This window comes from Polyergus mexicanus, unplaced genomic scaffold, assembly GCF_030449975.1.
Source record: "Polyergus mexicanus isolate NDT 795.1 unplaced genomic scaffold, iyPolMexi1.0 SCAF_2, whole genome shotgun sequence".
Lineage (NCBI taxonomy): Eukaryota > Metazoa > Arthropoda > Insecta > Hymenoptera > Formicidae > Polyergus > Polyergus mexicanus.
The window spans coordinates 5,149,114-5,163,492 of record NW_027223322.1 but is presented as its reverse complement, the minus strand read 5'-3'; the positions used below and the strand labels follow the sequence as shown (position 1 = coordinate 5,163,492).

The 14,379-nt window shown below is 40.9% G+C and overlaps 4 protein-coding genes across 7 annotated transcripts in view; 2 read left to right on the top strand and 2 right to left on the bottom strand.

The window, feature by feature from the left end:
• LOC138944695 (serine-rich adhesin for platelets) overlaps positions 1-14,379 on the bottom strand; it is a 126,918-nt gene that overhangs the window by 92,118 nt on the left and 20,421 nt on the right. The gene's annotated exons all lie outside the window — the stretch shown is intronic.
• LOC138944694 (uncharacterized) lies at positions 561-4,874 on the top strand. Of its 3 annotated transcripts, none has more exons than XM_070315580.1 (3): positions 561-594; positions 1,128-1,307; positions 2,017-4,874. In XM_070315580.1, the coding sequence occupies exons 1-3, from the start codon at positions 574-576 to the stop codon at positions 3,838-3,840; spliced, it is 2,025 nt and encodes a 674-aa protein (XP_070171681.1). In that variant the 5' UTR covers positions 561-573; the 3' UTR covers positions 3,841-4,874. The 3 variants fall into 3 exon arrangements, with proteins under 3 accessions (XP_070171681.1, XP_070171679.1, XP_070171680.1); XM_070315578.1 differs by having other exon boundaries at positions 1,882-4,874; XM_070315579.1 differs by having other exon boundaries at positions 587-594; positions 1,103-1,307; positions 1,882-4,874.
• LOC138944697 (sialin) lies at positions 6,490-12,008 on the bottom strand. 2 transcript variants are annotated; one of them, XM_070315587.1, is made up of 9 exons: positions 11,664-12,008; positions 9,999-10,204; positions 9,469-9,690; positions 9,233-9,317; positions 8,842-9,008; positions 8,428-8,577; positions 7,988-8,120; positions 7,486-7,739; positions 6,490-7,050 (listed from the first exon to the last, which is right to left on the bottom strand). In XM_070315587.1, exons 1-9 carry the CDS (start codon positions 11,734-11,736, stop codon positions 6,757-6,759), a joined length of 1,584 nt encoding a protein of 527 aa, XP_070171688.1. In that variant the 5' UTR covers positions 11,737-12,008; the 3' UTR covers positions 6,490-6,756. The 2 variants fall into 2 exon arrangements, with proteins under 2 accessions (XP_070171688.1, XP_070171687.1); XM_070315586.1 differs by lacking the exon at positions 11,664-12,008 and adding an exon at positions 11,017-11,256.
• LOC138944693 (tyrosine-protein phosphatase non-receptor type 13) overlaps positions 12,807-14,379 on the top strand; it is a 79,346-nt gene continuing 77,773 nt past the window's right edge. Inside the window, exon 1 of the mRNA XM_070315575.1 lies at positions 12,807-13,221. The gene's annotated coding sequence lies outside the window, so the exon portion shown is untranslated. The remainder of the gene's footprint in view (positions 13,222-14,379) is intronic.

Here is a 14,379-nt window from a genome sequence, read left to right as displayed (position 1 = left end):
GTAATTTACTTCTAGAGCAATAAACTTTGTAACATTGTCAGTTTATGTCGGTGTAAAACTGACAACTTGCGTATATTTTTAATGAAAGGAAGGATACGTTTATATTAATAGAATTAGGATTGCGTGACAAATTCACATAAAAGTATAAAATTTAAATGCTAATCGACAATTGATTTGCTCAAGAAGAAAAGCAACCGCTTTTCAACACGCAATTCGCGTAGCAATCGATCACATCCAACAACGACGTTTCCTGTCGTTAAAGTGATCCTGCGTGACGAGAGGGAACGCGTAATCGAGATGAGTAAACACAACCGCGGCACCTTTATTGTTGTGTATTTTCTGTCAAAGCGCGCAATGTGTCTCGCATCTTTACTGCCGTCGTCCAAGAAGGATTTGTCATTTCGTATTCCAGCGTCATAACGAACGTTTAGGGGTCATCAAGGTTGAGCGTGGCGGCGCGACGCAACACGCCGTGGAAGGGGCGCGGCGGTGGTTGCCTATTGTGTCACCCTATATATAACGGTACCCGACACCCCACGCGGTATTAAGAACATTCACCGCATCCGCGGTAACATGGTTTCCAGTTCCAGCAAGGTATATCACCGAGATACACTATGCCGAGCGGACGCGAGTGCGCGAGTACACCAGTTTATGGTGTACGCAATTCGCGCGCGAGAGATCCATTTCAATCGCCATCAATTTAAACGCTCGATCTGAATGTTCCGGTGATTTTTCGCGGAATCGATATTGGGAAAGTGTTCGTGGGAAAGTGCGGCGTACGGTTGCATACGTGATCTTTCGCCCGTACACGGTCAAGATTTATTCTGAGTCTTAGGCAACGCTTTAGATTATTATAGCAAAAAATGCTGTGCTGTGACAAGTGCATCATTATATGGATATAAACGCTAATTATTAAGGAAGTATCTCGCATTTTACGAATGCAAATGAATTAAAAATATATAATTTTTATCGCGCGAGAATTTAAGTTTGTCGTTTAAAAATCCGTATATTCGATGCTTTGTTAAAATTTTCAGTATCCTCCGCTTCCTCGTGATAATTTATCATGACGCATCGTATCTACATTTGCATTTTTTTCTCACAGTAAAAAATCACATTTCGCTTTTAAGATGACGCCATGGCTGATGGCATTCTTCTGCCTGGCGACAGCCGGCTGTACGAACGTCACGGATCAGCAAACGTCGGAAACGCAGCACGATCATCAAGTGGCGATCTTGAAGCAGATCAGAAAGCTGAATGAAGACGGTTCTTATACATACGGTTACGAAGCCGGCGATGGATCATTCAAGGTAATTATGTGCGTGATTACTTAAGCGCGTCGTAACGTCGCCTATCGACTTTTTCTTAAGATATCGTATCGCGTTTAGTTCCCACAGTATTGAATACTAATTATTCGCGGAAATCATTTTTTTGCATTTCTAATTACATTTAATAACAATATTATGCTGTGCAAGCAATGCCGAAGACGATGATAATGACATCATTGACATTGGTCAATAGCAACTTAAATAGTCGTATAACAATTTTTAATTGTTTCCTATATTATAAATTTATATAGATTCTTGTTATATATTGTTTATCTATAAAATTTATAATATTACTAAAAGTATTAAAAAATAGATATAGAAGTATAATGTTCCTTGAAAACTAGATTATAGCTTAGACAATCTTCAATTACACTATCATCTAGCAATACGAAATAACGGTCAATTTATTATATGTTAAACTAATTCATTTTGATTTTATGAATATCTCGATTACGCTAATAACGAAAAATTTAATTTATTCATCCAAGGTGCGGATATTTAAACTCGCGCTAGTTTTTTTCGCGAAGATCTGAACGGTAAATACTTACTTTGTCAGGTTGAGAGTCGCGACGTTCTGGGCAACGTTAAAGGCACGTTCGGCTTCATCGACGCCGACGGCGAGATAAAGAGAGTCTCGTATTCCTCGTCGAACGGAACGGGCTTTAAAGCAACCACCATGTCGCCATTGCAGGAACACGCGTCAGTCGTGCAGAGTATACCGCGCGTCAATCGTACATTAACTACGAAGAAGCCGAGCATCGTGTACGCAACGACGACGGAGGGGTCGACCAAGTCGTCGGTTGTACAGTCGATTCCTCGAACGAGGAAGACAACCACCAGTTCTACCACGACGACAACGACCAGCAGCACTACAGAGGCGCCAAAAACGATACTCGGACATTATTTGAAAGGCACGTCGAAGAACAGGCCGCGTTTTATCATCAATGGTCAGCAGAGGCCGATCGTGTTAGAGGAGGGCATTGACGACGAAGACTCGCAAATCAATCGACCTAGTACAGACGACAAAAACGGTGTCTACAGAAGGATCATTTTCGCTAAGCGACCGATTGAGCATAATCTGCCACCGATATCTGAGGACTTTGTGGAGAAGGAAGACGAAGCGAAGATTACAACGGGGAACAATCTGAGGAGACAACTGCATGACGAGACCACCAAGTCGAATTCCGACACCGCGGATAATAGCGACGATCATTCCGATGTTTACGGTGGTTCTTTGTCTACGACGCGACCTCTGTTCACTACGTCCTCCCCACCGCGGGCCATCCAGAGAGTTTCCAGCACCTCACGCACGGATCGACCAAAGATTTACGTCAATCGGGAGAACGCGGGAGCGGGTGGTCGATTTGACAGCCCGAAATACGAAGAACCTCGGATCTACGAGACGGAGACGAAATCTAGTCAGGAGGAGCGCTCATCAACGCCGCAGATCCTGTTACGCGGTTCCACCGCTCGAGTACCCGTCGAGAACCGGGAATATCTCAGACAGAGCACGGAGCCTGTCTTCGTGAGACAGCAGCCTGAGCAATATCTGCGGGAATTGCCGCCTAGATTACTCGTACAGTCTCAACAAGGCAACCTCGAGGAGGATGGCGTTTACAGGGCGATACCAATCGGCAGAATCATGTTCCAGCCACCTCCCAATCATCAACCGATCTATTCGACCACGACAGACGCCAATATTCACTATCTGACAGAGAATCCCGTGCCCGACCAGGAGGACCGGGCGCGAATCGCGATGAACCCAAACTATGTGCGCCCGCGTCCCGTGATGCGACCTCTGATCTATTCGGAAGCTGAACGAAGACAACCCGCGCTTCTGCGGCCGATTCCTAGTCCAACGGTTCATCCCGACGACAGAGATTATCAAGCGACTACACCCGAATATCCTTACAGACCCGGCGCACTGGCGCTGCCGCCGGAACCGCCAAATCCGATCACGCCTCCTCTAAGTCGACGAGACTTCCAGATTTTGTTGAAGAGGTTGCTGGTGAGCCAATACGGCGTGCAAGCTCTATCCTATCCAAAGAGTTACCTCGAGGACGCCCTGTACGATCAGCAGCAGTATCCATCATATCCAGCAGGCTACCAGGCGCCGCTTCCAAGACCCGAACTGGCATACGATCAGCAGGCGCAATATGGTGAACGCGTGTCTCTCAGACGTCCACTGTATCCTCGTGCTCTGCATCCGGCTTATCATCATCAATACGACGATTATCACGACGGCAGATATTCCAAGAGAGTATACAGGCAGAAATTCTACGCGCAGGACGTACCCGACGATGGCGATGAGGTTCTTCCGGCAGCCATCAGAGAAGCCTTGTTATTGAGGATGGTAAATCTAGCGATCAACGCCGAACGATCGACGATGATGCCGACGACTGCGATGACCTCCACAACACCGGCGTCCAGGTATAGAAAGACGGGTCCAGTCAGGAGTGTACAAATCATCACGGACGACGACGAGGAGGAGAAGGACACGAGGAAAAAGATGTAACAATAACGAGTAATGTAGAAATAGTTAGGAATTCCGTCCGTAAAGATCACTCGTTGTAAGCAAAAAAAAATGTAAATTTTAATTAATTTTATTAAATTTTTTTTAAACAAGACAAATTTATATAATCATGGTCAACGAGTAATCGCAAATATGCTTTCTTTCGGCAATCTTTTAATACTACTTATTCTTTGCTAGAGATATTACTAAATATCCTGGAAAGACATTGTGAATTCTCACGGTAACATATTTAACAATAAGCATGACGAAGTGGCTTATATTAATGGTAGAGTTTTTTTTATTGTAGGAAACAAACGGATATGTCCATCCGTGTGTAAGGATTAATATCGCACATGCAACACGCATATTTGCGTCGTTAATGAGTCGGATCGGTTTCACAAAAGGGAAATCGTCGCCGCGCAATCCGATTCTCTGCATATATAGCGCATATTTATCGTTTGTCGTTGCATATTTATATCTACTAAAATAGATGCATCAGCATATATTCAATTAAGAAATATTTTAGATGTGTTTGTATTTTTATATATATATCATTTTCTCGTATACTTATCTCTCTTTTAGCTTATCGCATTATTTTATCGCAAAACTTTTATTTCTCACTCGCTGCTAATTTGCGTCAAATTTATACTATTTAATAATGGAGAAAGAACAATGGAATGACGAAATTGGTGAATGGATACTACCACCTCCGGCTATAATCTACAATGATATAATGAGATTGTAAACATTGCAACATAGGTTTTGTTGATATTATATGTTTACATTAATTAATCGCAAAAATAAAACAAAAATATATTGACCGATAAATTGTCGCCGATGCATCTCTATACCAAGCTGATTAATTAAAAAATAATCTCACGGCTAAGAAACGCAAAACAGCATCGGCGAAAGCTTTAGCTTCTAAGACATCTCTAGCGTACTCACTACTTACTGACTGTAAATACGGCGTTACGTAATAGAGACTAGTGTGATACATACGCATCGCGAAAAATAAAGAAAGAGTCAGAGAGACGGTAGAGACGAGGAGTTGTGTGAGAATTCATTTCATAAGTCCCTGAGAATCGGCGTTAATCGGGAAAGAATAGTATAACGCGTCTACCGGCGGTAATTAGCGTCGCTGATTGCGACACTCCTTTCCCGGTCGGTTCTACACAACAAAGTTGCGTTAGTCGCGCGCGAATATACGCAGTTGTGGGCGGAGATCATGAGATCTCGCGCGTGTTTTCCACGCATTTGGAGTGTCCGCGTGTTGTCCGCGGGCAAATTCCTCGTTCGCAAAAGCGTTACGTATGACACGACACGAATATCTCACGTGTATGCTATGAAGTGGAACAATCACCGCTTGGCACATGTCCAAGTGGAAATACGAAAAAGCGAGTCAATAAGAAAGAACATTAAAGAGATAAACTTTATTAATAGCACGCGATTTATTAATTTTGAATTGATTGAAGCAATTATTCGCTAATCATCGTTGATTATCGCGCATATACGAATTATTAACGAATGCGAGTAAAATTTTATCCATATCGACATATTCTTAAACAGGAAAAAATTCTGATAAGTTTATTTCAAGTTTATTCTTGAAAATTTTCTTAAAAAGAGTATAAATAAATATATATATATATATATACACGCGCCTTCTCCTTAAACAGGAAAAAATTCTGATAAGTTTATTTCAAGTTTATTCTAGAAAATTTTCTTAAAAAGAGTATAAATAAATATATATATATATATATACACGCGCCTTCTAGTTATTAATAAATAAAATCAAACATATACGAATAATCATAAAGTCAATATTATATGTTGTAGTTACAGTACACGTTCGAGAACGTAGATTAAACAAGTTTTGCGTAAAACAAGTAAAACAAACGCGTGAAAAGTAGCGTGCAAAGTATATATCTGAATTCACGGTGAATGGCAGATTATTTTCCGCAGTTACTTAAATAGCGTTCTGATTTTTCCGCGTGCGCCGGATATGCACGCGTGCATGTGAAAGGCTGACGTCGTCATTAGAACACGGGGACTGTCGTTGAAACGGACAGTGATCTTATACACGTCTTCCGGTATTCCGTGCATGCCGCTAGATACAGTGGCGTGGAGGCGCGATTTCGCGATAGGATCAGGACGCGCGATAAGGACAAACCGGTAGCAAAATTATCTAATTAGAGCGCCGGTCGCGTCCGTCGGCTTTTCTCTCCATCTTTCTCCAGAGATAGAAAGCCGTCGTCGTGGAGGACACACATTGTCTCACAGAACATAATGCATACATTTGTATGCAACGAGAGTTAGGGAATAACTGGAGAAAATCGCGGCAATGCATTCTGATGAAGCGATGCTGCTACAACAATAGTCAAAAGCGTGTAATCTGAGACAAAAAGAGCACTTACTTGATACTTGCAATCCCGTCGAATTTCTAGCCCACCGCGATGTTCTAATATCGACTTTTTACGCGTCGGCGAATTTATTCATTATTATTCATCGTTTTGCAATGATTTTATCTCTAGAACAATCAATGCTCTCAAAACGATGTTTCGTTAAATCAGCGACGATATGTAATAAAAAAATTATTATATTTGTAAGAAGTATAAGATCGGCTTACAGATTGTACATTGACAAAAAACAGATATCTAGGTTTTCGGTAAATCTTTTTTCTATTATTATTATTCTTTGAGAACAATTTCTCTTAATCGTATAAATATATAATTCTCATTGTTAAAGCGTTATATACATTCATCGCGGTAATCACGCGTGTGTTCGTGATATAGTTATTGTACAGTTTTCTCTATTGTGATTAAAAAAAAAAAAAAAGAAAGAAAAAAATACGAAGCGATATCTTTGGGATAAGATGGGGCATATAAAAATGGCACAGAGACTTTGCACTTAGGCAATCGCGATTCAATTAGAGGCTACCGAGATCTTAGAATGAATAGACGAGGAGCGAGGCACGTTCTTCAGGCTCTCGACGTCATCTTCCAGCGTGTAGGGCCCGTAAGGCTCGGTCTGCACGCCCACGTCTTCGTGATCGAGCTCGAGGGCGTCCTGCTCGTAGATTACGTCGTGACTCCGCGGTCTCGCCACCGATGGGATCCACGGTTGCGGAACGCCTTTACCGAGCGCGAGAAAAACCGCAGCTGTCGTTAACAAAACGACGGATGCGACGCCGAACACCAATCGCCAAGAGCCAGCGATCTGAAACAGGCGACGCCGCAATTCTCTTCGCAATTAGCATCATTTGCGTCCAACTTAAATAAGATGACGGATTGCAAAGGGAAAGTGAAATCGCGACTGGCAAAATTAAAAATCTAAATTTCTTCTCGATATTGTGATGCGAGATCTCGGCTTTCAATTCTCGCTTGAAGAACATACATCGTGCATTTTCATTGGATTTTTATATAAATTCAGATTCTTCTTTATTTCAGAATTATATATGTGCTCTAATTATTTTTTATATTTAAAAATAATATTGTAAATTATTAAGAATTCAATGAGAAAAAAGAGAAACAATTCTTCTTACGCAACCGACTTCCTATAGGGTTCGCAAACGACGAAACTATTTAACGCGTTACATTTACGCAGGCGGGCGGATAGCGTGCGCGTCATGTCCGGTGTAATAATACGACTTACGGAGCCATGAAGAGCCTGGGTGACGAAGTAATTGGCGGCCAACAGCCCCGCGGCACCCAATGTAGAGCAGAGAGCGCACGCGGCCGCGGCGCACGCCGGCGATTCCGCAGGTGCGAGATCGGCTATAGCCGCGAGTGCACCGGCCGGTGCGGTGCCGGAAACGAGAAGGGCTGCTATCCCCAGCCAGGCTGCGCCCAGGGCCTGACATCCGGCGTAACCGGCGACGAAGAGGAGAGCCGCGGGGATGAAATGGGCTGATCGCATTTTTATTTTATATTATTTATAATATTAAGCCTCTCGTATACGTGTTGGAATAAAGTATATTATCTTTTTTTTTTTATCATTGTAGTTTTTGATATTAAACGTAGATTAATATTATCGCTTTGCGTATAAATTAACTTGATTATTAAAGAGAATTAAGATAACTTATAATAATTCTTATACGCGTGTTCCATATATTGTAGATATACTAATACCATTTATAGAGATATACATAACGCACCTGTGTAGACGACCAACTTTCTCGCCGTGGTTGTGGATACTATTTTAGACTCGCGGACGTGATCTACGAGAAGACCGCAGGTCAGAGCAGCCATAAAGTGACCGATGTGAGGTAACGTGGTCAACACCGAGTCCTGAATTGGATCGCAACTTATTGTTAGTAACCAAGCGAGACCCGTTATTGCGCTTGCAGCTGTTCCGCAATATCGATCGGTTATGAAACTAAGAACCTTCGACTTATGTACCGTCATATACCATTACGTAATAATAAGAAAATCTGTTATTATTAGTTATTAATATATTATAGTTATTTATTAATATATTTTATTATTAGTTATTAATCTGTTATTATCTCAGCTTCGTACTTCTTTAGTACTTCTTTAGTACAACAAAATATTAAGATAATAATAATCAATAATCACACGATTCCAGCCAACTTACGTTAGCTGTAGAGAAACCATATATGAGCTTCAGATATTTCGTCATGCCAAGAGCGAGGGTCGCGTCGCCCCATTGATTGCCCATAGTCGCTACTGCGGATGCCCAGACGGGTACAGATCTCAGTAGTTTTCCCCATGGTATTACAGCTGCCTGTCATTATCAGTGTGTATATATATATATATGTAATAAATTTGTTAGATGTTAATTGGCGGATGGAAAATTTCTAGACTCCGTATAAGGATTTTTCAACTCTCTATCCCAGAAATTTTTTATGTGTATATATATATGCCGGACATAGTAATTCATTATACATATATTTTATGTGTGTGTGTGTGTATATATGTATAAACAGCGAATTAGCATGTCCAGCAACTTTTCGTAACGAGTCAGCTCATTAAAGGGCTTGTCGCTTACGTTTGTATCGTGTTGATAAGACCTTGGTGTATCCTTGACGAATCGACCAAAAGCGAAATACCAGCATAGCGCCAGAAGAACCAGACCGTAACACAAAGAATCGCGGCCAAACATTCGCACCACCGCTGTGCCCAGCCATCCGGTGAGACAATAACCTACGCTAACAGCTTAAAGAGAGCCGGGAATCAAGATTATTCGATTAACATGAACCACGTAGAGTTCAGTGGAATGCTTTAAAAAATATTCTGAAAGAGTCGTAGTATCCTCCTAAATATATCCTTACAAAACAATACTGAACAAAGATCGGAGAGAAGCTCGTTATACTCTCGTCTACTCTTTACTTCTCATTTAAAAAAAAAAAAGATACGATATTCGTAACCACGGACGTTACCTGCGTAACAACTGAAGTACCAGCTTCTGTGATTACTCTTAAACCATGTCATCGCCAGCATGTGAGCGGCAGGCATGGTCGCGCCCTGCAAAAGACGATGATGCCGTAATGATTCCTCCGCGTTTCACGTTTGCGTGCGCGACCATGTTTTACGCGATATTACGCGAAATGTCACGTAGCTCGCGTTGCGATGCATCTAAAGAGATAACGTCAATAAAATCTGCTCGCCGACTTACGGTGCATAATCCTTGAAGTAAACGAAGCGCAACGTGCGACGGTCCGCGCCAGGCGGCGGGTACTAACAGAGACGCTACACAGGCGCTAAGAACCGCGCGCGAGAACACCATAGATGGCCCGGATCGACCCCATACCAAGCAGCCTCCGAGAATCGGACCCGCGACCTGTCCCCATAAGAAAGCTTCGCGCATGATCGATTCCGCTCGCTCCTCCTGCGGCAGCTGTCATTCGTAATGAATTATAAATATCTCTGTCTGTATATATTTTATTAAATATATTTCTATTCGTATATAACATATCTATTCTATTCTCCACACAATATTATATATAGATTGCTTAAACATTTAACAATTAAAGCAAACGAAATAGAATCACGTTTAGAATTAATCTTATTTAATTTATATATTTGCATTGGTAAATAAAAATTTATTAAAGAAATAAAAAAATTGAGAGAGTTTAGTGTTGAACGAATGTATCAAAGTACGAGGTTTAAGAGAAATGCTTGAGCATAATATTCAAGAGAAAATACCTCCATAAATATAATCTCAAAGTCCTCAGTGCGATTGCGGCTGGTGATATTAACCAGCATATCACAGTGCCAAGATGTATCGATGATGGCATGATTGTCTTTCTGATTCGCTAATAATGCGACGGAGGAACTGACTTCGACCGCGCCGCAAAGCGCAAATCCAACTGCGACTAGCGCGGCGACGATATGTCGCGCTCGTACAGCCGCTAACGAGTAACAATATAATTACGTAATACGTCATAACAATCGTGATTAATTCGATCAAATCGCCGGTAAGGAGTAATGATTTTTTCATCGTTAAATCGCTATTAAAAAATTTATTATCAAACACATTATTAAAAAATTATATTTAACTAATTATGGCCGCGTTGTATTGGTAAAAATAATAAAACAGGTATATATATTTTATCTCGCGTCGAATTATTAATAAAAATTATTAAAATTTTGAATGCGGTTGAAATGTTCGAATAAATCTTTTTTATTGTTGAATTTTGTGTTAGCAAAAATTGTCAAATAAAACAGTAGTGAATAAGAATAAATATCTCTTATATATTATTCCGAATTAAAATTAGCAATCTTTACAGAATCATATTATATTCTCGACAAATTCAAGGGCGATAAAACAGTGGCGGAAGAAATTTTCATATATGTATATATACACGTATCTATTATCGTAGTCTCCAAACATCCGAGAACGACGATGTTTGATTTTGATAACTTACTCAAACGGCTGGTACAATGATATCTACGTATCAATTCTAAATTTAAAAAACATTTGTCGACTGATTTTTAACGTCAATATGAAAATAATATTGATATTAAAATGTGCGTGCGTTACTGCACTACAGAATGATGCAAACAGCCGCAATTACCTTTTTTGCATTGAATAAATTAATATCAATCTCTATAATGTATCGCGAGAGTTATTTGAAGTTTGATCATACGAAACATCGTGAAATAAATTCCGATCACAGGCGATGAGTAACGAAATTAATTGCAGCGATTAAAATTAACGAACCTCGAACTTCTTGTGCAGCGAGCTTTAATTGACAACTGCCATGTTTAACGAACTGCACGCTACCTCTTTTGACGAAGTCTGCCATCTCACAGAACTCAAAAATAATGAAACCGACCGCGTCATCTCGTTCTTATCACTCCCGTGTTTGATTCTTCGCATACTATCTCTCCACTACTCCAAATATATTTCACATGATCTCAACTTTGGGGCTTGACGGCGATACAATGCAACTAACTGACACTTTTCGACAACGCAATGACTCGCACAACATTATTAATTCTTTGAATAGCGCAAAGTGAAAAAATAATTTATATCTCAATATTATTCCTAATACAAATTCGTTTCAAAAGTAGATTATAGGGCAATGGATAAGCAACATTTTAATCAATAATAAAGATTGGAAGAGAATAATTTTACTAACACAAAATTTAAAATGTCCAAGAAAATCTAATCGTAAATTTCTCGATACGGAAAAGAAATTATAATCGTAATAAAAATTAATTATAATAAATCTAGATCTAAAATATACGTCATTACGGTACGTCGCGAAACGATGATTAATTATTTTCAAATCACGCTGTGTGAAAATAATGCATCAAGAATTCCGGAAAATATTGCCGAAGAAAGTCAATTGAGATCACACATACCTCTGACCTCGAGTGCCGCGTGTCTCAGTTGGACGCTACCGCGTTTAAGACGAACCAGCGCCGCCATCGTCATTAAACGTGCTAATACGCTGATTGCGTTTCCATGACGTAAGATCGATACCTCACGCACACATCGTGGAAAAACTCGCGACTTCTTTTCAGGCTACTTTTGCGCCGCGCGATACGAGCGGTGAACTATGCGAGCCATACTGGTCATCTGGCCGATGAGAGTGAATGAACATCTCCGTTAACGAGACTTGATACAATAAGTACCTATGCCGGTCAGCCTTGAAGCACCGTGTGTAAGCGAGGCCCGTAATATTTTTCCCACGTCGGAGTGCTGAGCGATATCGAACCTCAACACCGATAAAGATATCCGTTGTATTTTTTTAAATCTTATCGGGCGTGATGTAAGAATAAATATTATTAAATATAATTAATGAATTAATATGTACAGATGAGATTACGAGAAATGTGCAACGAAAAATATTTTTACAGTATATTATCGATAAGTCGGAAAACATGTAATAATAATATATTTGGATCCTATTCCCTTTTTTTATTTGTCGAAATATAATATATAAAATAATAATTTCAATAATGATGACGCATATCCAAATATCAGTTTATTAAAAGCTGATCGATATTGAATGTATAAATTGTTTTTAAAATACTCGATTAAAAAAATTAAAACATTGCTCTTTCTCGTCTTTAATACGAGCCTGACAATTGATTCGAGCCTTTTGTATATACATTACTGTGATGTACAATAGTTAGTATAATAAATTACACGAATCAAGCGAACTATCGATAGCTGGTAACAAAGGAAACTTGGTTAAAAGTCTCTGCCGCGAGTATCTTGCCTTTGCGAACCTACAGACATGACACGATGATACGTTTAAGACGTTGAACAGTCCACCATCCGTCGTTCATGGCTCGCGTTACCAACGATCAGTAAACATCGGTCGACTATAGATTCAAAAATAAAACTGGGGCCTGATCTACGGACCATCCTGTATCAGGTCCCAGCAGGTCGCGCAGTAGGTAGTTAGGTCCCCTTCCCTGTTTCTAAACCTGCCACCAGCAGGGACCAGCAGGATACCACCTGCGTAGCGATTGGTCAGTTTGCAGGCAGGTCAAACGGCAAACACGTCGATCAGTCGATGTTTGTCATGCTTATCTGCCGCTTCGGAATAAAGCGCGCAATTCTCGTGATCTTGCATTTCTCGCGTGTTACGCGCGGTTCTTACAATACGCACGTTTAATCCTGAATGGTAATTGCGGACGGAGAACAGGAGAGCGCGGAATAACGCTCTACTCAAGGGGGACCCGTAGAATCGGAGTTGCTCCAGCGCCGAGGATTACTTTTCAAACGAGCGCAGAACAAAGTGCGGCGTGTCAGCGCGCCCGGGTAATTTGACGTGTGTGCAACGTGCAGTTATATTTTCTTACGGTGTTATCATATATTCGTGGTGCGTTCTCTGGGGGTCTTCCACACAATCGATCGTCGCGACGGTGAATATCGAGGGGAGGTGTCGCGGCGCGAACGAGCGACGAGGTGAGTGGACTCCGTTTTGATTGCGTTTTGACCGTTTGCTCTGAGGTTAAGTTAGGTATGTTACTGGGGGGGGGGGGGTTCCGACAACGCGTCTCCCCCCGCCTCCACGCCGTCACCTCTCTGGCCCCCTCGCGAGCGTTCCGACGCGGACAATACGCGGGTCTCCGAGGGATCAGCGAAGGGCATTCGGGTCCATTCCGATCGAAAGGACTCAAAGGATCCTTCGAATGATCGGAATGCGTGCCGGCGTATCCCCTTCATCCTCGCTTCTTCTTCCACTCATCCGGATCCCTTCTCCATCTCGTGTTCTCATCCACTCTCATTTCACTCTCGCCTTCGCTCCGTGATTCTCTTGAGAATTTTTATTTTCTTTGATTTGTCCTCGAGCTAGTTTTAATACCAGTTTCCGAAGACCAGCAATAATCTCTAACGAGCGTCTTCTTTCCTGACAATCTCCCTTCTTCCTTATTCTAATTTATCGTGAAAATGATTTTCCCCTCTCGGCCATTACAATTATAATTCTTATTCTCGTCATTAACATTCTCGTTATCGCTACATTTCCCGTCGTAGCAATTGCTTTGATAATTTCGCAGAAGATGTTAACGAGTTCCTCTATCTCCGTTTCGCATCATATTTTCACTTTGTAATTAATCACGCAAGATTATTGCGACAAGAATAAAGAAAACGCGACGCGAATTATTATTTTATAATCTAATGTGTTTGATTATTAACTTTTTTAAAGAATTTATATATAAATCGAGTTCTCTTCTTCTTATTCCGCGATTCCGCTATTCCTTCTCTCTTTCTGCTCTTCCTCTCCCCCTCTCCACTTCTTTTGGAATGCACCTCTCGAGGATCCCGACATATTTCTGGTCGTAGGATCATCCGTAACAGGTTCCCAGCTAGAGTTTTCATCTCCCGTTTCTGCTTGCTAGAAATACGAGTGGCACTTTAAACGACGAACATGAAAATCGTGGGACAAGTTTGTCATAAGTAAACGCGTCGAGCTAATTAATGGTATATAATCATAGGAAATTTACAAAGTTTTCAGTACTTGTACTGTTTTACTTAGGAACTATAAATACTGTTATCTTTCGCGCACGTGGATGTATGATAATCCTTGATAGTTCATCAAGATTAAATTAATCGTAACAAAGC

Bases quoted from the DNA above. Each gene is read 5' to 3' on its own strand.
- LOC138944694 (XM_070315578.1), top strand. From the start codon at position 574: ATGGTTTCCAGTTCCAGCAAG. The intron at 595-1,127 runs GTATATCACCGA...TTCGCTTTTAAG, and splicing joins TGGTTTCCAGTTCCAGCAAG to ATGACGCCATGGCTGATGGC. The intron at 1,308-1,881 runs GTAATTATGTGC...TTACTTTGTCAG, and splicing joins CCGGCGATGGATCATTCAAG to GTTGAGAGTCGCGACGTTCT.
- LOC138944697 (XM_070315586.1), bottom strand. From the start codon at position 11,101: ATGGCAGACTTCGTCAAAAGAGGTAGCGTGCAGTTCGTTAAACATGGC. The intron at 9,009-9,232 runs GTAACGTCCGTG...GCTCTCTTTAAG, and splicing joins GTACTTCAGTTGTTACGCAG to CTGTTAGCGTAGGTTATTGT. The intron at 8,121-8,427 runs GTAAGTTGGCTG...GATCCAATTCAG, and splicing joins ATGGTTTCTCTACAGCTAAC to GACTCGGTGTTGACCACGTT.